The sequence below is a fragment of the Candida tropicalis genome, assembly GCF_000006335.3.
Source record: "Candida tropicalis MYA-3404 genomic scaffold supercont3.3, whole genome shotgun sequence".
NCBI lineage: Eukaryota > Fungi > Ascomycota > Pichiomycetes > Serinales > Debaryomycetaceae > Candida > Candida tropicalis.
In genome coordinates, this window is record NW_003020055.1 from 628,878 (window position 1) to 652,915 (window position 24,038).

At 36.9% G+C, this 24,038-nt stretch overlaps 7 protein-coding genes and 5 non-coding genes across 12 annotated transcripts; 6 read left to right on the plus strand and 6 right to left on the minus strand. All coding sequences in view use genetic code 12, as the record gives it.

Moving 5' to 3' along the window:
- Positions 1 to 3,466: 3,466 nt before the first annotated feature.
- CTRG_02359 (uncharacterized protein) lies at positions 3,467 to 3,859 on the plus strand (the record flags this gene model as incomplete). Its single annotated transcript, XM_002548016.1, has 1 exon — positions 3,467 to 3,859. One exon carries the CDS (start codon positions 3,467 to 3,469, stop codon positions 3,857 to 3,859), a length of 393 nt encoding a protein of 130 aa, XP_002548062.1.
- Positions 3,860 to 5,530: 1,671 nt separating this feature from the next.
- Positions 5,531 to 7,501, plus strand: CTRG_02360 (uncharacterized protein; the record flags this gene model as incomplete). Its single annotated transcript, XM_002548017.1, has 1 exon — positions 5,531 to 7,501. One exon carries the CDS (start codon positions 5,531 to 5,533, stop codon positions 7,499 to 7,501), a length of 1,971 nt encoding a protein of 656 aa, XP_002548063.1.
- A 168-nt stretch (positions 7,502 to 7,669) lies between these two features.
- On the plus strand, positions 7,670 to 7,743 carry CTRG_06417. Its single transcript has one exon. It is a non-coding gene; the product is annotated as a tRNA-Val (tRNA).
- Positions 7,744 to 9,020: 1,277 nt separating this feature from the next.
- On the plus strand, positions 9,021 to 9,094 carry CTRG_06418. The gene has a single exon. It is a non-coding gene; the product is annotated as a tRNA-Val (tRNA).
- A 1,372-nt stretch (positions 9,095 to 10,466) lies between these two features.
- Positions 10,467 to 11,654, plus strand: CTRG_02361 (pyruvate decarboxylase; the record flags this gene model as incomplete). The annotated part of the gene is made up of 1 exon (XM_002548018.1): positions 10,467 to 11,654. The coding sequence occupies one exon, from the start codon at positions 10,467 to 10,469 to the stop codon at positions 11,652 to 11,654; it is 1,188 nt and encodes a 395-aa protein (XP_002548064.1).
- Positions 11,655 to 11,794: 140 nt separating this feature from the next.
- On the minus strand, positions 11,795 to 13,978 carry TEA1 (Tea1p; the record flags this gene model as incomplete). Its single annotated transcript, XM_002548019.1, has 1 exon — positions 11,795 to 13,978. One exon carries the CDS (start codon positions 13,976 to 13,978, stop codon positions 11,795 to 11,797), a length of 2,184 nt encoding a protein of 727 aa, XP_002548065.1.
- Positions 13,979 to 14,371: 393 nt separating this feature from the next.
- Positions 14,372 to 14,445, minus strand: CTRG_06444. The gene has a single exon. It is a non-coding gene; the product is annotated as a tRNA-Val (tRNA).
- Positions 14,446 to 15,185: 740 nt separating this feature from the next.
- On the minus strand, positions 15,186 to 15,259 carry CTRG_06443. Its single transcript has one exon. It is a non-coding gene; the product is annotated as a tRNA-Val (tRNA).
- Positions 15,260 to 15,488: 229 nt separating this feature from the next.
- On the minus strand, positions 15,489 to 19,388 carry CTRG_02363 (uncharacterized protein; the record flags this gene model as incomplete). The annotated part of the gene is made up of 1 exon (XM_002548020.1): positions 15,489 to 19,388. The coding sequence occupies one exon, from the start codon at positions 19,386 to 19,388 to the stop codon at positions 15,489 to 15,491; it is 3,900 nt and encodes a 1,299-aa protein (XP_002548066.1).
- Positions 19,389 to 19,507: 119 nt separating this feature from the next.
- Positions 19,508 to 20,296, minus strand: CTRG_02364 (uncharacterized protein; the record flags this gene model as incomplete). The annotated part of the gene is made up of 1 exon (XM_002548021.1): positions 19,508 to 20,296. The coding sequence occupies one exon, from the start codon at positions 20,294 to 20,296 to the stop codon at positions 19,508 to 19,510; it is 789 nt and encodes a 262-aa protein (XP_002548067.1).
- Positions 20,297 to 20,612: 316 nt separating this feature from the next.
- CTRG_06442 lies at positions 20,613 to 20,685 on the minus strand. Its single transcript has one exon. It is a non-coding gene; the product is annotated as a tRNA-Gln (tRNA).
- A 2,100-nt stretch (positions 20,686 to 22,785) lies between these two features.
- CTRG_02365 (uncharacterized protein) lies at positions 22,786 to 23,742 on the plus strand (the record flags this gene model as incomplete). The annotated part of the gene is made up of 1 exon (XM_002548022.1): positions 22,786 to 23,742. One exon carries the CDS (start codon positions 22,786 to 22,788, stop codon positions 23,740 to 23,742), a length of 957 nt encoding a protein of 318 aa, XP_002548068.1.
- Positions 23,743 to 24,038: the final 296 nt, after the last annotated feature.

Here is a 24,038-nt window from a genome sequence, read left to right on the forward strand (position 1 = left end):
ATTTTTATTTTTCATTACACCTGGAGACAACGACATTCGAAAAAAAGAAAGACCGCCAAAGCTTTTTCCTTTACTCCCCGCGAGTGTGCAAATTTCCATTCCTGTGTAAAACCACATTAAACAATACTCACTAAGCCTACACTGACGCCTATGCCTATTCCTACGCCGAAGTTTATTTTTGTCTCTCCACTCATTGGCTTAAGATGGTCTCGTCACCACCGATCCACTCACAGGCCACGCATTACCACCACCACCACCGCCACTAGATGTATCCTAACTAAGGCAATTTAAACTATCCTCCTAACCATATACTGATTACAGATGTCTTTTCTTTTTCTTATGCTGTCTTATCACAATACCCTACTACAAACTATAAACAAAAATATCGCAATTGGTGTTGATGTTCCTTTTTGCTTTTTCTTTTTCTTTTTCTTGAAAAAAAAAAAGGTGTACTGTTGTTTCTAATATTAATCATGTTTTGTTGATTCTACAATACATTTGTCACCTGTGAATAACTGGCGATAAACCACGGCGCATTTAACGGGGAGTTAGATGCAACTATTATGATTTCCTATTGTTGGTGATCATAAGAGGAGTAAGAGTGTACAGCACCATACTTCCGAGTAAATGTGCTCCATTGTTATGGTCAAGTTCTTAAGTCCACTAGGTTATCGTATTGAAGGAAAGATTCTCGCTCTAATTCCCAATTTAGGCAAAAAAGAAAAATCTAACTAAAAAAGAAAAAAAAAAGAAAAGTGAAATATTCAGTATTACGTAAGCAACTGGTTTCTCAATTTTTCACACAAAGGTTACAGAATACGAATAATACACATCAAATGATAATTTGACAAAACCAAAACACATTTTGAGGTATTATTATGTAACATTCATTCCAATTGAAAGATTAAAATTATTTCCCTGGCGTATTATTTTTACACGGCGTATTATTCTTACCTTCAATTGACTTTCAAAGACAAAAAAAAAAAAAAAATAAACCTTCTTTCTCTCTTCCCCGTACTTGAATTATAATAGAAAATAATAAAAATCATCTTCAGACTATTATTTTTGCAATTCCAATTCTCTTGGTCAATCAAATGGTATTATAAAACATTTGATACTTCAAGAATATCACCAGATTGTATAATTACATTATGACATAAATAAGCGGGGAATTCATCTTTTGATATCGAGAGTATAATATTCAATACCACATGTTTACAATCTTATCGTAATGCTATAAATTATAAGGGAACCTCTATATTAATACTACAAGAAGAGGGATATTATTATCCACAATCTTTTTCTTCCCCTCCTTTATCTGCTGAAAGGCATTACATTTTTCATAACTCCTTTCCTTCTCTCAATAATACGAAGAATTATTATTCACTTACAATTAATTAATTACCAATCGTAATCAACAATTCCAAAGTACAAATTCAACGCAGTATCTGATATTCATCAATATTTCTTCATTAAATAAAAAAATTTTTTCTACCAGATATTTATTTTTACGTACGTACGTAACTTTTTTTCTTTTATTTTAGAACGTATTTTGTTCATCCTCGGTTCAACACTTACTACATATACGTTATATTGAATTCAATTTTGTTTCTGTTATTCTTATTTCTTATTGACACATAATGAAGACAGTGTATGATACAAAGTACGTTTCCCCGACATAGATCTTTTTATCACTTGTTTAATAAATAGTGCTTGGGCAATTTGGGTTCTGTGAGGTGTATCTTTGTCTGCACGTATCATGTAGTGGTTATGTAAATTACCCTTTCAAGTGCTGCATACGCCCCGTTCGGAATAATTAGTTATTCCGAACACTACACAAACAAACAATGCACCAAGAGAGAAAAAAGAAAATGAAAAAAAAAAAAAAATCGGTTCATCTCATCACAAAATCCCATAGCCTCAAAGTTTCTCCATTCCGGAAAATACTGAAAACAAATTAGTGTAAGCTGAGATTATAAGGTCACAAGAGTAACAGGTAGCCCACATGGGGTAAAGGTGAAGGGCGAGTTTTTCTGATTTATTTTTGGATTATGAATGACCTGTTCATTTATGAATTATGCGTGGGGAAATAGTTTAGTTTAGAACTGAATTATAGAACAAAATAGTAATGTACTCATGACATGATTATATGAATTTTTTAGGCGTGGTTTCTGTCTTCTTCTCTCAAACTATTAATTTTAGTTGAATCATTAGTCCTAATGAGAATCGTTCTGTTTTTTTTTTTTTTGTCGTTGATTGTTTCCCGGAGTTCATTAGAGGTAGTTCTTAACTCCAGATTTTTAATCTTTGTTTCTGAACCATTGTTAATTGTTGCATTCATTCTAGCCCCTACTAGCGTTTTTCTTAACAATAGACTAGAACATAAGATAATACGTTTTTTGATAGTTGCTCATCTCATTTTTTCTCTCTCAAGACTTCTTCATGTGAATTCACCTAGGAGCGAATTTGTACTCTACCTAGTGGCGTCCAGTCTGAATCAAACCTGCCAAATGTCTTAAACAAATCTGCCGGTACTTCGTCCGTTGAGAACTAAAAGAGACAAGAAATCATAAAGGAAAAAGTAAGAAAAAAAAACGTACGTTTGATTTTGGATATGTCGTTCAAGACACGCGCAGTATGATATTGCCTTGCTTTTGAGATGAGCTTTTGTGTTTATAAAAATTTGTGATACTCTCTAGAGACTAAGAACTTGTTTGGCATCCATATACGACGAACATTCACTTGAAATACTGTAAATCACAAAAGAATTCGTCGAAAAATTCATTTTAGATAAAGTGTTGAAATACAAAAAAAATGCCTATCAATGACAAATTTAGGTGTTTTCCCACATAATTTGTTCATTCTGATGAACTTTATCACGAGTTAAAAATTGCTGAGCAAATTTAGAAATCCGCCTTTAAAAATTTGCAATCATTATTTATGTTTCTGAATTACAATCTACAAATATCTAAATAGAACATTATATTACACTCTACCTAACCCATTGACATCAACGTTATATCATATGATATAACCAGAAGACGAACAATGAAAAAAGAAAGCAAGATGTAATAAATGTAAAACGAAAATCATCTCACATGGAATATTCTTCGCTACAATTAGTATAGGACTTAGCAAGTAAAGAATCAGTTACACGTAATACTGATAATACCCGCTAATCCATTGCTATTACTGTTGGTTTCCTAAAAAAAACAGGTGTCTATTAATTCTGATTGGTCGGAAGTAGTTCGTGTTATCACGTTCTTTTTTATTTCATACTCTCATAATTTGATGAGTATAAATGAACCAAAAGGCTATGCTGTGAATTGCTTTCTTGATCTTATCATTGTTAACAATAACTGAAAGAGAAAAAGAAAAGAAAAAGTTTACAAACATTGCCAATATCTTGTATGGAACAAAATGCCTCATATTGATAGGAATTAAGTTGCATCAACACGAAAGAATAATGCTAACTAGTTATGCGGAACACTTTGGATTGTTGATGTGTATGTTGGTTCCTGTGTCGAAATTTCCACTTGAGATTTCGGTTTTTAGACAAACAATAGAAAAGAAAAAAAAAATTAAAATTATGCATAGAATGTTATCTGCTTGTTTCATAGAAAATTCTTCCAGAACAACTACAATGAAAAAATGTCTGGATTTTTCATTGTTTAATTGTCCATTTCCCTTCGGAATAAAAAAACAGACAGAAGAAAAAAGTGTCGTGCATTTTAGGAAAAAAAAAGAGTTCATCAAATTCATTTGTGGGTCAACTGACGGATTATCGTTCAGACGTTGGATGATGAATTTCTTGAGTTTCCATTTAATTTGCGGAAGGAGGTATGGTCCATTGATCTAAAAGACCAAATAGTTCATTGAAATACATATCTCCTTGCAAATGACCGTTGTTCAATATCCGATTAAGTAATTTATATAGAAATTTTTTACTAATCTGATATTTGTCAGCTTAATAGACGTTGTATTTCTCTCCACTCAATGCAATAGAAAAATGTACCCTACAGTTCAACTTCGAATTGCCATCTGTGTTTTACTTACATTTCTTTTTTTGTTTATGTTGGTACTTTCTCTTAAATTGGTGATGTTAGTCGAGAGAATTTTGGAGGACAAATTGTATTTTTGTGGTATAATCTTCGTATTGGACTTGCCCTAATCGCAAATTATTTTTCACCCCACAATTCAAAAAAAAAAAATTAATCTGTAAAACATATTGATTGTTGAATATGAAAAGTCTTGGAGAAACAACTCTTGCACTCACATATAGCAACAATCAAATGTCCCACTTATCATCTTATTACCTCTCAACAGATCCTCCATTTATTTCTATATTGTCCATTCACTGTCCTTTATTTCTTTTTTTCTCTTTCTTTTTGTTTATGGCTTCGGTGAATTTCTCGCAATTTTCCTCGTGGTTGGATTCTTTTTTTTTATTCATTTATCGGAATACCTTTGTTGAATTCTCTCCATTTCCTAGCGGTATGACTCAAGTTAAGTAATTCGCCAATTGTACAAGCCCACCTATATGCATATGTACATCCCTCTGATACATATGCATTTGCTCACATGTTCGGAATATTTTCCTGGATGTTCTCCATTGCCTTTGTTTCACCGACAACAATAGCCTTTGGATATTCGGAATCTTTTTATTCTAGCATGTCATGTAAAACAGATTGAGTGCATATCCGGCGATACGAACTTTTCCCTCATCCTATTACAACTTAAGTCATTTAATGATTCACAATTGAATGTGAACGTTTTGTAGAGTTCTTTTAGCACTTGCATGTGGAAATTAGACTAATTCACTCTGTATTAATCTGGAGAAATGAATTTCAAAAAATTCGTATTAGTTTATACAGATAATTAAATTAATCCTGAAAATCCGTTCAGGCGAACTACAAGTAAATAAAAGATAGTTCCGGTTTCGGTTTTAATGATTCCTTGTTTGCATATGTGTGTGAGTGTCAACAGCAGTCTGGATTTATTTCTATCTCCTTCTTCTTCATGATAATCATTATCTTCCCCTCCTTCTTACTGCTTACTTCTTTTCTTAGTTTAGCGGCTGGCTGTTGTTGGTAAATTCCGTTCTGTAATCATGTGCCACACTTAATATTTCCGCGTGCGATAATGTCCCAAAGATCCACGCGGCACGAAGACTGAAAAAAAGATAAGTCATACGAAAATTCTTCGACCTACATCTCGTCGACTACGGGCCTAGACCAAGCGGAGGTCTGAAAATGTTTGAAGTGTGTGTGTGGCACAAATTTTTCCGTTCTTTCACGTTCTTTAATTTCTCAGTAATGACTGAAAAAAAAGAAAAATTTTAAAGGTAATCATTGATTCAAACACATATACACACTTTGGTACGACGGATTAATATACCCAAAGTATTAGATCTAGATCCACAACTCTTTCTTTCTTTTTTATTGCATAAATTCCATTTTTTTTTGTATTTTGTTTTCACTTTTCACCGGTTCGTTTATTTGCATAAATAAGAAATTCAACTGAAGTTATAATGTCTTCGTCTACAAACCTTGCTTTTCAAAATTCGCCTTCATTGAAACAAGTATCAAATTCGCCTTCATTCCGCCTGCCTTCACCTAGAACAATTCCTCAAATGCCTTCTAGTAATTCCCTTCGTAATAGCAATAATGGCACTCCAGGTAGTAATGATCTAGAAAATGCTTATGATGAACAAATTTCACAATTGAATAGTTTCTCAAGTAAAAAAAATCTAGATTTGAAAACTATCGGGAAACATTTAATAAATCAAGAAGATAGTTTGAAAACTCAAGGGGGTGATATAACTAGAAGATTATATCATCAAATGGAAAATGTCAACGATGGAAGTAGTATAAAAGGAACTTCCGGAGTACAAGATCCAAGAAGATTAAGAACAAGAAGTGCCTCATTCTCAAGTTATCTTGAAGAAACAAGAAGAGGTTCTACAGCAAGTGATATAAATATTCCTGGTGGATTTAGAAGGGAATTTTTAATTAACAAAGCATTGAAGAAAAATGAAACTCCACCTAATTTTTTGACCCAAAATTTTATGGAATTCTTAAGTATATATGGTCATTTTGCGGGTGAAGATTTTAATGATGAGGATGAAGAAGATGAAGAAGGTTCAGCTAGTCATAGTGATGATTATGACGATGATGTATTTGATGAAGAAAGTAGTTTGTTAACGCACGATAGAAGACCTAATTTGCCTAAACAATTACCCAAAAGAAAACATGAACCTCAACCAAAGGGAACCGCGTCAGTTGCTAAAACTTTCTTTTTATTATTTAAAGCTCTTGTTGGATCAGGTGTATTGTTTTTACCAAGAGCATTTTATAATGGTGGGTTATTATTTTCGATAGTTACATTGAGTTTATTTGGGGCATTGACTTTCTTCTGTTACATTGGTTTAATTGATTCAAAAAACACTCTCAAATTGTCGTCTTTTGGTGAATTGGGATATAAAACATATGGTAAACCATTGAAATATTCTATTCTTGTTTCTATCCTTTTATCTCAAGTTGGTTTTGTTGCCACTTATATCTTGTTCACTTCAGAGAATATGATTGCCTTTTTGCAGCAATTTTTAGGCACTACTCCAGAATGGTTGAATCGAGCAAACTTGGTAATTATTCAATGCATTTTGTTAATTCCGTTGGTTCTTATTAGAAATTTAACTAAATTATCCATGGTGTCTTTAATTTCATCGTTGTTTATTGTTATTGGATTATTAATTATTTTCTATTTCTCAGGACTCAATTTGTTTACTAATGGTATCGGACCAAATATTTCAAATTTCAATCCAAATAGTTGGACAATGTTAATTGGTGTTGCAGTTACGTCATTTGAAGGTATTGGTTTAATTTTACCTATTGAATCTTCAATGTCCCATCCTGAAAAATTCCCAATGGTATTATCCATCAGTATGTTTTTCATAACTGTGATTTTTGTTGCCATTGGTACCATTGGATATATGTCTTTTGGAGATCAAATTAAATCAATTATTATTTTGAACTTACCGCAAGATAACATTTTTGTTAAATCAATTCTTGTGTTGTATTCAGTGGCTGTTTTCTTAACTGCACCACTTCAATTGTTCCCAGCTATTAAAATCGGGGAATCTTTGATATTCAATAGAAGATCACGTAAAAAGACAACTGCTGGTGATGAAGATGATGCCGGTAAATTATATCATCATTCAGGTAAGTTTAATCCAATTGTCAAATGGTTAAAGAATGGTTTCCGTTCGGTTTCTGTAATATTAATTTGTGCTATTGCTTACTTGAATGCGGATAATATTGATAAATTTGTTTCATTTAATGGTTGTTTTGCATGTATTCCATTAGTTTATATTTATCCGCCAATGATTCATTTGAAAACAGCAACAAAGAAAAGTTGGTTTACAGTTGCTGATTATTTCTTGATCGTGGTCGGTATAATCACCGTTATTTATTCAAGTTATCAAATTATTTTCTTAAATTAGAGAAAGAAACACACATATAAAAAAAGTTATAGGATAGTTATTAGTTATTAATAGAAATTAATTTATACATCTAGAAAACAAATCAATTGATTTTATGATTCGCCTGTTGTATTTTCACCAGTATGACGTAGTCGGGTTAGTTTCAGGATCTTCAAATTTCAACAAATAGGTTGCGTGGTCTAGTTGGTTATGGCATATGCTTAACACGCATAACGTCCCCAGTTCGATCCTGGGCGGAATCATTTGTTTTTTTGAAACTTTTATAAAAAGTTTGCTCCTGTTTTATTTTTTTAATTTAAAGCACATTTTCTTATTTATTGATTGTATTCTGGATTTTAGTTTCAATAGTTAATTTTCATAATAGTTTAAGCTTATTCATGTCACCACCATCATGACCATTATTACATGATTCATCAATACTACCATAGCTCCATATTTATTATGCTTGTCAAGGATCCTATATTCTTCGGTATATTTATCATTTCCATCACGTTTAATAATCCCCAATTCAAACAATTCATCATGCTTTCTGTTTTCGTTATTGTCGACTTTGTCAATTCTTTTTGTTGGATCACCAGCATTTCTACTCGCACGTACCTGATTATCCATCATCATTCCAGAATCTGGTTATTCTACCCACAGATATAGTTTGTGTAGAATACTTTCAAATTCCTCTAGAACAATAGCCTCTACTCATACATGATGTCTAATGTTGTAATATTTCCAAATTACAATGTATTATAAACAAGAGCACGTGCTTCACGTGATTACCAAATTACACAATAATAACAACAAATCAAATTATATATATTAAATGGCATCAGTTGATGTCTTTCTGTGACATCTTCAGTATATAAAGAGACACAGAGATAACATAATTTATACAAACTAGATTTATAGGGATTAATCTTTAATCCACATTTATAAAGTATCAATATATTATTTACTTCATATCTAAAGATTCGCCTTTCTATTTACATTACTACAATTAAGATTTATCGTTAATAACCCAAAACGATAACTTCTAAACCTCCAATAGATCACTTTTGAAAATATTAAAATAGTGTATTTCTATGTGATTGCAACAAAATACTCCTCGTAAGATTATCGCAAGTACAGTTGTTTCTGGAAATAACCAAAATTGCGTTACCAATAATTGTTCGCTTGTCAAATACGTAAAACAAACTACTACACTAATTAGTCATCCAAAAGTATACATGTATGGTAAATCATACAATAAACTTCTATACGCAGTTATGTATATGAAAGAAAACAATCAATCTAATGTATAGTGAAAAGAGTTTACGTAAAAACTAACCTTCAGTCTATAGTTGAAGATATACAGAGCTTTTGTTTGCTAAGAAAAATTCACCAAGCCGGAGTCAAGTCGGGGTCGATACAAGCTTATTCTCTTGACCGCTATTGTTACTAAAAGAACTATCTAACCAATTTAACGATCTTTACTTTTTTTTAATATCATAATCCATAAACAAGGTTTGTCTCCAACAAACAACCAATTGGTTCCGTGGTCTAGTTGGTTATGGCATATGCTTAACACGCATAACGTCCCCAGTTCGATCCTGGGCGGAATCAATTTTTTTTTCTTCATTTGATTGTTGCAATTTACCTCCTTTGCAGAAAAAACTTAAAGAACCCCCTTTTCTCCCCGGTTTTCCCGTCTTGTTCTTTTTCAATCAGATGGTTTTTGAAGTAGAAAAGACAATTATTGGCGCTCGATCGTCTTGAATGGTAGAGAGTCGAAAGGGGATAACTATTATTTAAAAAATAATTTGTTCTTGAAATTACTAAAGAATTACAACTTTTTGTATAATTTTTTTTTTCGGTGTGTATGGAATAATAACCGGAATTGCATTGTCCTTAAACTATGATTCAATTTGCTAAACACCAGATTTATCCAACCCCCCTATTTTTTTTTTTTTTGGTTGGTTGGTTTTTACTCAATTGAGTTGTCGTATGGATTTGATGTAATAAAAACCGTCCGATATATGTTTCAAATGATGTATTGCACCAATAGGGTGACCCTTCTCCTTTAAGGGGTTTGATTTTAAAGTATATACGTAATAGTTTCTTATAATACATTTGTTTCAAGGAGTGAATAAAACGCAAACTTGTCAATCCTTAAAATTTTGATTTTAATTATCCCATTGTTCATAATCTTTAGCATTTTTCTATCGGACAGTATCAGAGCAATTACAAAAAATCTATAAATACCCGTTTGAAAACATAGAAAATAAAAATTAAGAAAAATTTTATCTCTTTATCAATTGATTTATCCTTTCTTTCTTTTTATCTTATTTTGGTTCTTACTATTCTATTCATAATTATTACACAGCAATCATGCCAGAAGAAACAATCTCATTGGGTACTTACTTATTTAAAAGACTTAACCAAGATCCAATTGGTATTAAAAACATTTTCGGTGTTCCAGGGGATTTCAATTTAGCATTATTAGATAAAATCGAAGATGTTGATGGATTGAACTGGGTTGGTTCTGTTAATGAATTAAATGCTGGATATGCTGCAGATGGCTATACTAGAGTCAAAAATGGATTCAACAAAGGTTCATTATCTGCTTTGATTACTACTTTTGGTGTGGGGGAACTGTATGTATTATTAAAAAGATTGCGAAAAAAAAAATTGAACATTTTGTGTTACTAACCTTATTTCTAGCCTGGCTATTAATGCAATTGCAGGAGCATACCTGGAGCATATTGCTATTGTTCATATTGTTGGTACACCTTCTACTGAATCTGCCAAAAAACAATTGTTGTTGCATCATACTTTGGGTAATGGGGATTTCACAGTCTTCCATAAGATTTCATCATTTATTAGTGCAACTACTGCAGGATTAACTGATCCAGATACTGCTGCCGATGAAATTGACAGAGTCATTGAATCTGCTTATATTAACCAACGTCCAACTTATTTGGGGTTCCCATCTAATATGGTTGACGTCCAAGTCCCAGTTAGCAAATTAGAAAAACCATTGAATTTAACTCCACCTCCTAACAATCAAAAAATTCAATCTGAAGTTTTAGACGATATTATTAGATTAATTGAATCTGCCAAAGATCCAGTTATTATCATTGATGCTTGTTGTGGAAGACATAATGCTACCCCAGAAGCTCAAAAGTTGATAGAATTAACTAAATTTAAATTTGCCGTTACACCAATGGCTAAAGGATCAAAAGATATTGATGAAAGTGATCCAAAATTTATTGGTTGTTATGTTGGTGATTTATCATATCCAAGAGTTAAAGAGTTGGTTGAGAACTCAGATTTGGTTTTATCTTTGGGTGCTGTTTTATCTGACTTTAACACTGGTTCATTCTCTTATTCCTTAGATAATGCAAAAGTGGTTGAATTCCATTCAGATTATACTCAAATTAAGAGTGCCCAATATCCAGGTATCAGAATGAAAGAATTATTGGGTAAATTAGTCGAAGATCCAAACTTGATCAAAACTTGTTCCAAAATCCCAGCTAAGAAATTGGTCACTGATAATTTTGAACCTTTGGTGTTGCCACCGGACCATAAACTTACTCAATCTTGGTTATGGAGTAATTTGGGTTCATGGTTGAAGGAAGGTGATGTTATTGTTACTGAAACTGGTACTTCCAATTTTGGTATAGTTCAAACCAAATTTCCAAAAAATGCTGTTGGAATTTCTCAAGTTTTATGGGGTTCCATTGGTTATTCAGTTGGTTCTGCTGCTGGTGCGGTTATTGCTGCTGAAGAAATTGATCCAAACCGTAGAGTTATCTTATTTGTTGGTGATGGTTCTTTACAATTAACTGTACAAGAAATTTCCACCATGGCAAGACATAAGAATAACATTTATATTTTTGTTTTGAATAATAATGGTTTCACTATTGAAAGATTGATTCATGGTCCTGAAGCTGTTTACAATAGTATTCAAGAATGGGAAAATGCAGAATTATTGAAAACCTTTAAAGCTACAAATTATGAAAGTTTCACTGTCAAGACAGTTGGTGAGCTTGATAAGGTTTTCAAAGATAAAAAGTTCGCAGTTAATGATAAAATTAGATTGGTTGAAATTAAATTAGACACTCTTGATGCTCCAGAGAATTTAGTTAAACAAGCTGAAAGATCTGCTAGTACTAATAAATAGATAGTTTGATTTCTTCTATATACACATATAGTACTCTATGAATATTTGTTCTTGATGTTTGATCTACATGTTTACTCATTTTCAAATAATAGACGTTGCTTTATATATATATGTATATATTCTGGTTTCTTTAATTTACCTTAACTTTTTGAATTAAACACATAATCCGGGAATAACGCCTCCCAATCTTCGTTGAATAAATCTGCAGTCATCAACACCGGAGGACCACCAAGGAAATCAATGTTGTCGTCAAACATCATGTTTTGTTGTTGTTGTGTATCAGACGTGGATCCAACACTCGACAACGGTGTAGGTGCATCAATTGTCTTGTTGTTGCTATTGTTGTTGTTGTTGCTGCTGCTGATGTTGTCATTATTGTTGTTTTCTTGTCTCTCATCTTTCACTGACACCTGTTGGATCTTTTCCTTGACCAAATTGTACGATCTTTCTGCAAGTTTCCATGTCTTGGAACACCCATGTAAAACCCCCATAAAAAAATGCAACCGGTCTCTTTGCTCGCTCACCAACTGAATCCTTGAGTTCGTCAACAACAAAATGGAGATCGACAATATCGACGAGTACACAATGAATATAGAACACACTCTGTATCCATGCTCCCGCTGGAATCGGTTGATGGACTCATACAAATCGTCAATCGCTTCGAGACAAACCGACAACGGCGACAACTCATCTTCACCGGTCCCCTTGTTGTCGTTCTCAATACCAACAAACGGACGGTTGAGACAAAGCAATAGTATATAGTAGTAGTATCTGATACCAGAATACGTCGGGTTCTCTCCCGTCTTGCTCAAGCTCTCGCGGTCCCATTGCAAATCCTTGGGAAGACTCTTCTTCCACGAAACAATCTGTCGGTTGTACTGGAATAGCTTCTCCCATCTTGAGTTCAAGTTCAAATCCGTATCGTCGTTGCCCTGGTGGTCACCGCCAAGGTCGTCTGACTTGGTGAATATGTCGTTCAACATGTTGTCGGAAATATTGATCAAGTTGATAATCTGATTGAGTGGGTCCGAAATGTAGCTTGTCACAGCAGTCGTCTGGTGTCTCCCCTTTAGTTTGAGATACCCTGCGTATGTATAATCATCGATCCAGCTGAGATCTGGCAAGTCGCTGGTTTCTGGGATCGACGCATCCGATAATTTCAAGATCGATGGACGTCCAAGCAACAAACTTATAAAATGGTCTGCCATATAACACCCCCAGTACACTCTCGATCTGATCGCAACATCGCCAACGTCCCCCTTGGATTTGACAAACCAGAGTTCTGGGTTCAACTGGAACCCAAGATCAAACCCCATCCTGATCGCACTCCCGGAAAGCATCCAGCCACTCGAGTTGTGGCCATTGCAAATATCATAGAATGCCAACAACATGTAACTTTGCAACGACGTGATTGACGGCTTGCTCAATGTTGCGAGCAAAAGATTCTTCAGCTGCTGGTAAAACTCCTTGGACTTGTTGTAGATCCTCCTGTCATCAGACATTCGTGCTCCCAAGGCACAGATGCTAAGCACAAGTATCTTTGAACAATACAAGCTGTTGCTCTTTGGAGCAAAGAAATCAATGAGGAACGCTTCTCGAAAAATAAACATGTTGTGGTCCGGATACTGCCAGGTGAAGAACAAGTGCAAGCATCGGAGTATGTCTGGGTCCTGGCTCATCTGCACGATAATGTCCACACTGTTGTCCCTGTGTTTACTCAGAGACCCGGCATTGTTGTGCAAGATAGCGTCATCGTAGATTGATGTGGGTCCATAGATCGCACTAGAGTGTGGCGCCCCAGCGTCATCTTCATTGGTGTAAGTTGTTGATCCCGCTGTTGGTGCACCTCCACTTTGTTGTTGTTGCTGTTGTGATGGTGGCGGTGGCACCTGAAGGGTCGACGTTGCTTCATCTGCTTCTTTTAAAAATTGGTCTAGGTTAAGTTCAGCAACTAGTTTGTTCTTCTCCTCCATACTGTTGCAACTCTTTAATGTATTAATGAAACCAACCAAAGAACTTACTCTGGTCTCCAATTTCATGACATGACTCGCCTTCGGACGTCTGCTTCTCATATCCACAGGCTGCACACACTCGACCCCGTCCTTGACACAATTGGCACATGGGACTTCGTAGCTGCACTTGACTTTACGTAATCGACATCTTTGGCACGATAATTGTTTTCTTGGACGTGAAATCCCCACATCTGAGCGTCTTTTCTTTGTTTCACTGGTGGACATTCTGTTGCCATAAAAATAAGTGTGGAGTGTAGAAAGTGGTTCTTGTTGTTGTTGTTGTTGTTGTTGTTGACTAAGATGTGATGTCATGGAGATTTGTTTTTCTTTTCTCGTGCGCTGGAACTTTTTTCCCGAACATCTTGAGCAGTCATCAATTAGTCAACCACCGCACGTTAGGTTTGCATGCAATGCAACAGCTCTGAACGTCCATCTCGGTCATCTCTATCTGAATGGATTCAGCCATGTAGTTATTAGAGGATTACCGTTCTTGCTGCAAAAGAAAACGAAACTTCATCTTGCGATGAGCTGGGCTACAGAAGTGCACAAAACGAGGCGAAGAAGAAGAAGAAGAAAAAAAAATATGGCAAAATCAGAAAAAAAGAAGCTGAGCCAGAGCAAAACAACACAACACAACACAACACAAACACTGGTGCTGCCCATCAACTGACTCCATCCAGAGGTTGAAAAAAAAAGTCAAAAAATTGATTCCGCCCAGGATCGAACTGGGGACGTTATGCGTGTTAAGCATATGCCATAACCAACTAGACCACGCAACCAATTTGATGTCTGCCAAAAGCACCCTTCTTTGGCGAGTCGTGAATCCTGCAATGAGCTTAATTTCCAGGTAATCGTTCTACCAGTTACACACGTATATGATGATGTCTTGTGTGAGTAATGTCTCCATTCAGCTATTGGAAACCATGCTAATCACCAATCGTTTCTCTTTTCTTTTATTTTCTTTTCTTTTATTCCACAACGTTCTAACCACTCCAGAACTAATCCAGCACCGAAGCACAACACAGGTACTACAGCCTCCGCCACCACTACCACTAGTTATACGCTTGAACTTGCTGCTATAACAGCAGCAGTTGACCAGAGTGGTTATATTGCCATTAAGAAGCATTCACTGTAGGTAGTACATGTGTTCTCCCATTCAACTCTCCTGGGTACACCTCTGTGCTTTATAGCACTGTCCACACTTGACAGCGTGCACAACAACTACAGACATGACCATTAGGACAGATATAGTCATGATATTAATAGTTTGTTTATTCAAAATATCCTCAAGTGAGTAGGTTGTTCAATCTCAATTCGGAAAACTAGTCTCTTTTTCTTTACTTCTTTTTGCTTTATGACCGTAACGTAGTGCAACGAGAAACTAACATGGATTGACAATATACATGCAAAACAAAAAAAAATGAGTGTACGGAAACTACTAATGGACAATTGTCTGGTCTGGCATTCCGGCTGGTTGCCTTGAAGGTGCAAAAATAAACTGCAAAAAGAAAAAAACAAATGATTCCGCCCAGGATCGAACTGGGGACGTTATGCGTGTTAAGCATATGCCATAACCAACTAGACCACGGAACCGATCTGTTGTCCGTTGTAAGGTTTTTATAAGGAGACGGTCCACTCTTAGGGTAAACGTCTCTCTATCTATTTTAGACTGAAGAACTATATACTAACTACGTACTTTTTTTTTTTGAAGCATGCAAATTTTTCACTAGATGCCAACAACGGAACACGGTCGTGCCGTGCGTCATCACGTGCTTGCATGCTTGCGTGGGAATCCTTTCGCGATTCTCACACTCTCCCCCTCCTATCCAGGCCCTCTTCTCCGGGGGGTTGGCTTCGGTTGGAAACGGGGATCACCACTGGCCATCTTCTTTTGGCTAAGTGCATGTACTCTTCTGGACGCAAAGTCTAGTTCAGATCTAGACCTGATTTCCTCTGGAATTACAACCGGTGGATTAATGCTCTCTCTCTCCTCCTCTGGATTACATTCCAAACTCTGTCCATATGTCTCTAGGAACTGTTTCTTTAACTTTCTCCATTTCTTGTCGTCTTGTTGTAACCATACTAGCGGAATTCTCAAGGTGTTGTTTATATCACAATCTGTCCAGGTTACTTCGCAACTTCCATCTTCAAACACTCTGACTATGCTGGACACTTCCTCGATATTACGTCTGATTTCCTCAGCTTCTGTAGGTGGTACATTTATGTAGTCCTTCACGCGGGGATTATACTTCCGTAAATGTCTAACGTTGATTGTATCATGCATCCTGGAACCTGGTGGGAGTTTGATTTTGTAACTGTTGTCATTTACTTTCTCGATAACTTCATATGGACCAATATAGCGAAAGTTAAATTTGTCCTGCTCTCCCCCTCCCAATATATCCCGGTGAAGAAGGACGAGATCTCCTTTTTGGAAGATCACATAACCACGGTGTGGATCCACTTGATTCATTTGTTGCTGTTGAGCCTCGAACATGCGTTCCTGGACAACTCTGATAACTTGATGTTGGTGGTCGGCAAAGTCCTCGCCGAGCAATACGCTAGCCTGGGCATCGAAGGAACTAGCAGGAGCTAACACTCCACTGTAGCGGGGGTGAAAGCCGAGATCCGCGTAGAACGGTGTACACTTGATGCTAGCTTGGTAGGAGTTGTTATACCCAAATTCTGCAGCTGGAAGGCAGGAATCCCAGTCTTGTGGGTGATTCTGGCAGATAGCTTGCAACGTCTGTTTCACTACCCTATTCAACCGTTCGGTTTGACCATCTGTTTGAGGGTTGTGGGAGGTTGACATCTTTAAACTAATTCCCAATCGTTCAGTTAAAGTACGCCAAATACTGTTGTTGAAGCGAACATCACGATCGCTTACAATTGAGTGGGGCATTCCATGGTATTTCACAACGTGTAACAATAGAAGTTGGGCCACATCTACGGCGGTAGCCGTCTTCACGGTCGGAATGAAGTGAGCCCGTTTTGTAAGGCGATCTACCACAACCATTAACATATTATACCCAGCAGCAGTGGTTGGGATGCCAGTGAGAAAGTCGATACTTATCAGCAGCCACCTTGCTTTCGGAACAGGAAGTGGGTTGAGAAGACCTGCAGTTTTCACTGTACTTGCCTTTGAGCGTTGACACGTGGTGCAGTGGTCGGTGTATTGACGGCAAGACCTGAATAGTTTTGGCCAGTAGTAGTTGCGACTGATCGACTCATGCATCTTGAGTGCGCCTTGGTGGGCACTTGCGGTAGTATCGTGAGCTTGGTATAACAATTGATTTCGGATATTCCCTGCAGGGATACACAAACGGATTTTCTCTGATGGAAGTAACCCGAAGTAAAGAAGTTCATCCACAAGAACATAGTGTTTCACAATATTTGTCAATTCCACGGGAATCTCTAACTTATCTTTCAATACGGTATAAATCTTGCTAAACGCTGAATCTGCTTTGTACCCTTCTTTGATCTCTGTTACATTAACGGGATCTAACTCTTGAACCAGCATCACCGAAATACCCATTTCCACTGGTTGTACACAAATTTCATTGATGTGAGCCCGCGAAATAGCGTCTGCTACTGAATTACGTGACCCTTTAATATGTCTAATCTCCATGTCGTACTCGGCTAAAAAACCGATCCAACGATTGATTCTACCAAAGGCATCCTTGTTATAATGTAATGATCTTAATGATTCGTGATCCGTGTATAGGATAAAACGTCTGCCAGCCAAGTAATGCTTCCATTTCCGTAACGCTTTAACAACGGCAAGACATTCTTTTTCTCGTACAGTATACTTCAACTCGTGAACCCCAAACTTGTAACTATCATATGCAACAACTCCCTTGAACTTCCCGGCACTATCCACTTGGTGCAATACAGCTCCCGAGCACAGATTAGACGCGTCTGTGAACACAACGAATGTATCCTCTTGTGATGGTAGAATGAGTATTGGTGATTTAGTTAATGATTCTCTTAACTTGTCAAAACCTTCTTGCTGATCAGTACCCCAATTCAGCTTTCCTGCAATGAAGTCATGGATAGGCCCACACAAGGCAGACATCTGTGGGATAAATTTTCGGTAATAGCCAACTAGACCCAAAAATGATTGAGCTTGTTTCACAGATTTGATTGGTGGCCAGTTCTTGATAGCTGCAATCTTTTCTTCATCTGGCTCGATTCCCTTATCTGTGATGATATGACCAAGGTATTTCACACTGGATTGGAAAAAGTGACATTTTTTCTTTTTAGCGATCAACCCATTTTTTCTCAAACGTGTCAACACTTCACGCACGTGTTTCTCGTGTGACTCCCTGTCGCGCGAATAAATAATCAAGTCGTCTAAGTAAATGTTCAAATATTTATCAAAAGTATCCATAAAGATATCATTCATAAGACGTTGAAACGTCGCGGGCGCGTTACAGAGCCCGAAAGGCATCACCTTCCAGGCATACTGTCCGAACCGCGTGACGAATGCTGTCTTTTCCTGATCTTCTTTTGCAATAGCCACCTGGTGATACCCCAGATGGAGGTCCAAAGTACTAAATATCGTAGCACCAGAAAGACTATCAAATAATTCATCAATTAATGGAATAGGAAACCTCTCTTTGACGGTTATATCGTTGAGAGCCCTATAATCAACGCAAAGGCGCTTTGAGCCGTCTTTTTTTTTTACAAAAATAACGGGAGCCCCATATGGGCTGGCCTGTGGAACAATGAACCCTTTCTCAAGTAATTCGCTAATCTGGACCTCTAATTCTTGCTTCTCCTCCCACGTTAACCGGTAGGGTGCTTTATGTGGTGGTGGTTTTCCCGGAATCAATGTGATAGTATGAGTTATGGGTCGTTCTGGGGGTAATCCTCTTGGTAGTTCATCTGTAACTACGTCACTGAATTCTTCTTCAATGAATTTTGGAATCACCTGTTCCTCTTTGATGGGTAATGAATTAGCTTTCACTAAAACAATAGCAACGTCTGTCTCTGCTTTTTTTAAGCAACGATTCAATTCAATGTTGTTCATCATGATGGTGGTTGCTAATTCGCCTGGTTCTGCGGTTTCTTCTATTTTATCATCGTGGTCCTCCTTCGTTGATTCAGGAGCTTCTTTATTACTATCTGTTAAATTTTTGATCCTATCGTGATCCTTAATTACGAGTTTTGCTCTATCTTGACTCTCTTCGGTAAGGTGCTGGTTGTGCACTTTCTTTTTACTCTGCTGTCTCCAAATCTTTCCCTTTCTCTTGATTTCGACTTGCACAGCTTCCTTAATGGTACCATCTGGTACTGTTCTTTCCTTCTGTTCTTCGTTTTGGTTTTTCTTCTCTTCTTCGTTTTGTTTCTCCTTCTGTTCTTCATTCTGTTCTTCTCGGAGGTGGTCTATGTAAACCCCATTTATGGTTCTGGCATGGAAATCGATAGAATCCTGGAATTCAGCGCAAAATCCCAATCCTAGGTATATATCATACCGCAAGTTAGGAACCACAAACAACAACCTGTTAAGTTCCATGCCACATAATTTAAACTTGAGTTGAACAAATCCTTGAATTTGTAGCCCTGGTTCATCTTCAGCAGCAGTTCCTACTTGGAATCCTTTTAATGGTTTCACTTCTAACTTCAACTGTTCTGCCATCTTGGCGTCGATAAAATCAGATTCTGCACCAGAATCCACTATTGTTTCGACCCTTGTCTCTCCTAGTTCAACTGGTATCACCATTGCTTTGGTAATCTCTGGTCTCGCTGCCGCGAGAGAGTTAACCTCGAATTTAGGAATTTTAAATGGATTATTTTTATTAAAATTTCCTATACGTCGACCATTAGACGAGGTCCTAACTACTAATGGTCCTTGGAAAAATCCTTCTTGTCTTTTTCCTCATTTTTCCTAAAGGGGTTCTTCTCTCCATTGGTGAACCTAATTTTGTCATACTTAATTGCTTCGTTAATGGCTGCATGTAACGAAGTAATTCCGCGGGTAATGAGGTGGATCTTCGTTTCTCTCCTCAAACCTGTTATAAAAAAACCAGCGAGGATTTCATCTGAAATAGCCCCATTAACCAACGTAGCTTGACGTCTAAATTTCTTAGCATATTCAACCACCGTGTCAGTTCTTTGAATAATCAGACGCAACAGCTCAATACTGGCTAACACTGTATTCTCCGGCATGAATTCATCTCTAAATGCAGCGAGTAAACCCTCTAACGTCAAGGTACCAAACCGTTCGATTGCCCAGCTTTTTGCAAAGCCAGACAACCAGTTGACGAAGAGAATCTTCTTGTCAGCCTCAGTAAGGTTTGTGGTACTGAAGAATAGTTGAGCATCTGTTAAGAAACTTTTTGCCAACAATGTCCTTTGTGGTTCCTCCATTAATCCGTCATATGGTTTTGGTGGATTCACCTTCACTTCTTGTTTGATCTCCGTTTGGAATGTGAGTGGGGACAAGAATGGATTGTTCAACTTGGCTTCATTAGTGAGTCTTTGGAAGAGTTGGCTCTTGTCCCATGCCGTCATTTGCTGCATAAGGCTTTCAATTTGAGCGACTCTTTCTCTTTCATCATTGGAACTACCGGTATTCATCTCAGCAAAACTGTCCATGATTCCATCCGTAGTAATAGGTTCGGTCATCATCAGGATTATGTTTTCGTAAAAATAAGCGGAGCTACCAACTGTAAGGTTTTTATAAGGAGACGGTCCACTCTTAGGGTAAACGTCTCTCTATCTATTTTAGACTGAAGAACTATATACTAACTACGTACTTTTTTTTTTGAAGCATGCAAATTTTTCACTAGATGCCAACAACGGAACACGGTCGTGCCGTGCGTCATCACGTGCTTGCATGCTTGCGTGGGAATCCTTTCGCGATTCTCACATCCGTTGGAGACCCCTGCTTTGTCAGCTCTCTAACTGTGTGCTAATAAGAGACGAGGAAAAAACAAAAAAGAAGAGGTCCTATCCGGATTCGAACCGAAGTTGCAAGGATCAAAACCTTGTGTACTAACCAACTATACTATAGGACCTGTTGCTTGATGTCTCGGGCACCACCCATTTCCACACCGTATCGGTCCTGGTAGAAAACCTATAGACAAGTTGTATTTATATCCTGTGTTTTGGTACGAATCTTGTCCGCTTCTCCAGTATCTTGTCTCTGGGCACTTCTACAATGCTTTGTGCAGCTACTGAGGCGTTTTCTGGGAAGATTGTCAGCATACTGGTTTTCGTCGTAACATTGACAAAAATCTCCACGAAAACCTTACTCTACAGCAAATATCTCTAGTTCATTTTGTATTTCACTACCATAACAACAACTACTATTACAACCACTACTACGTTTCGGCGTCCTGCTCACTCCAAATAGAGTCGTCAACAAAATACAACCAACAGAACCCGTTCCAGCTACCGATAATACCGACACCACAGTACACACTGTAGACCATCAAGTTCAAAAACTCAAAGTTTTGCAAAATCACATACTTCGACTTGAACATGTCAATGACTGTTGTCACAACGACAACCAGAATGAACAACAAGACGTACCAGTCCGCCATGCGTCCCAACACATACCTGCTGGTTTCAACTGTCTTTGGCAACCTCGTCACCTTACGGAATACAAAGTAGAAGATAAAGTACCATGTGAATGAGTACGCTACTTTCACCAACCATTCGTTACTCGTGAATATCAACGGGAACAATGATCCATATCCACAGCACACCAACAAATTGAATGGCGTTAACAATCGTCTATCACGCCCAGCTATTAATGGTAAAAGATGGAAAAAGTTTATATTTTGGCAATGAAAACCCGCATGGCTGCCATGCAACAGTTACACAAAATATAGAAAATGACACATAAACGCGTCAGCTTCATAATTTTCCCGTTGTTCCCATTATTCTTGATATTTTTTTTAAGGTATCAATACTTCGTTTTTTGACATATTGCCGACAGTTACCAAAGCCAATGTGCAAGGCTTTCCACACATTAAGGTTTTTTTTAATCTATGGCCACAAGCATTAGCGTCTCGTTTTTTTTATAACACAATAATAATATATCGCATGGAATGTTGTAATTTGCCAGTATTAACTAGCTCGATTAGGGAATATTACAATTTCAGTCCAAGAGAGAAAACCTCAATTTAAGCGATAATAATAAATGGAAACAAAGAACGAGAGGTTGAGGAATGATTTCTTTTTTTTTACGTAACTAGGACTTTATAGTTTTACACCCTTATTTGTGCTTTTTTTTGGGATAGACGATAATCTTTATAAGATCGATTGTAGAAATTCTAAAAAAAGAACTTCATCTGTGTTTGAGTTGATTTGATAATCATTTCCCTTTTGGCGAAATTGCGCATTGCACATCCTCATTACATGTTCCTAATATGAAACGATACTTTGCAAGTGATTTATTAAATTGTATGAAAGAGAGAAAAAAAATACGTGTACAGTGTGAAAAAAAAATCAACAAAAAAAATATAAAAAAAATAAGCCGAAAAAAGAAGAATCAACAGAGTGTGAGGAAAGAAAAAAAAGCAGAAAATTAATTAAAAAAAAAAAAAAAAATTTCGTCTCTCCAAGACGCCAAAATTTCTGAACTTCTTCTTTTTATTTGTTTTGATATCCCACAATCACTTCAGCCATCTTACAATCAATAGCATCGTACAGTTAGAATGAGCTATCAACAACAGCAGTACAACCAATCGCTGTACCAATCATTTCAGGCGCCAGCAAGATCAAACAACCCGTTCAGAACTCATTTTCAAAATCAGAGCCACTCAAATACTGTCAGTCCTAATCTGGAACTTAGCCCAAACTCTGAAATTATAGGGTTCTATGAGGGAGGGGGAAGCAATGCAAGTACTGATTACTTCCCTAATCCAAGCATCCCACCAAGAATTGTCAGAGCAGATAGCGATTCCAGCGTGAATTATTCTAGGTATGTATTAGTAATCATTTGATAAATCACATCCAGATGTTAATATATTGAAAGAAGAATCTGGTTGTGAAATTCCATAGCCCCCATTCACCTGAAATAACGGAACATCGAGGTTGCTTTATGTTCTTTTTTTTTCTTTTGTCGTTTGGCAATTTTAATTTTGGCGTTGAAACCATTTTTCCCCTGAATGATAAAAAAAAAAAAAACTGGGAGATTATTCCCAACACAATTTCATTTACTTCTTCTTTTGCCAACCAGTTTCTATCATTTCAATATACCATCAACGAAAATGTCGAATTTTACTAACAAAACCAGCAAAAATCCATTTGCTTCTGCAATGGAAAGCTCACCACAACGAAAAAATCTGACACAACAATCAGATTCTACCCCTCGCCGTCAGAAACAAGCACCACCGCCACGTCCACCAAAAGAATTTAATGCCCCACCACCACCATACACCCCTTCAGAAAACTCAAATAGCTATCCAAAAGAGAAAGAATCAAGATCCACTAGTGAGCAAAGAAGCAGGGAGAGACCTAGAGACGAACACAGACATAGAGACAGACCAAGAGATGAGCACAGAAGTAGAGACCGTCCAAAGGATGGAAGTGAACGACCAAGAGATAGAGATAGAGAAAGAGAACACAGATCACACAGGTCTCATCATAAAAGCTCCAGTTCATCCAAGAAGAAATCTCAGCCAAAAGAAGTAGTGAAACCAAAAAACATGGACACAATCGATAAATTGGACGTTACAGGGTTTGTTGGAATGCACCATGACGGTCCATTTGATGCTTGTACCAGATTCCGTAATATCAATGAATCCAAATCACCTGTCAATGCCTTCCCAATTAACGGGCCTAATAATTCTATCTCGGGTGCTGCGGCTGGTGTCGACCACTTTAACATGGTTTTTGGAAATTACGATACTGAAAATGACGCTGCTTCAAAACAAACAGTGATGAACTTTGATTCAAATACCAAAGGTCCAACAGTTCATGGTCCTACAACAGCTGGTCTTGGTACCACTACTTTTGTTGATGGTGCACCAGCACCTAAAGCTTTAGAAAACAGTGTAAGTGCCAACTCCACTAATAATGGTTTAGGGAAGAAAGAAGAGTTTGGTACAAAGATTAAGAAATAACTCCGATTCTAATTCCAGAAGAAGTTCGAGTGATGCATTGCGCGTTGCTTCCCCAGATCCACCAAGAAGGGGCTCTTTGAACACATTGGATTTAGATGAAGATGATGACTTAAAACCACCTGCTACTAGTTCCTTTATAAGGAGGGTTAAAAGTTTGAAAGTAAGAAGATGATAAATTTGATTAATTTTCTTTTCGCTATTAATACCTAGACAGTATTTTACTTTATTTTATTTTATTTTATTATTAGTATTCTATATTTTTTTATGTATATTTTGTAGCTTGTATTTGTTATTAG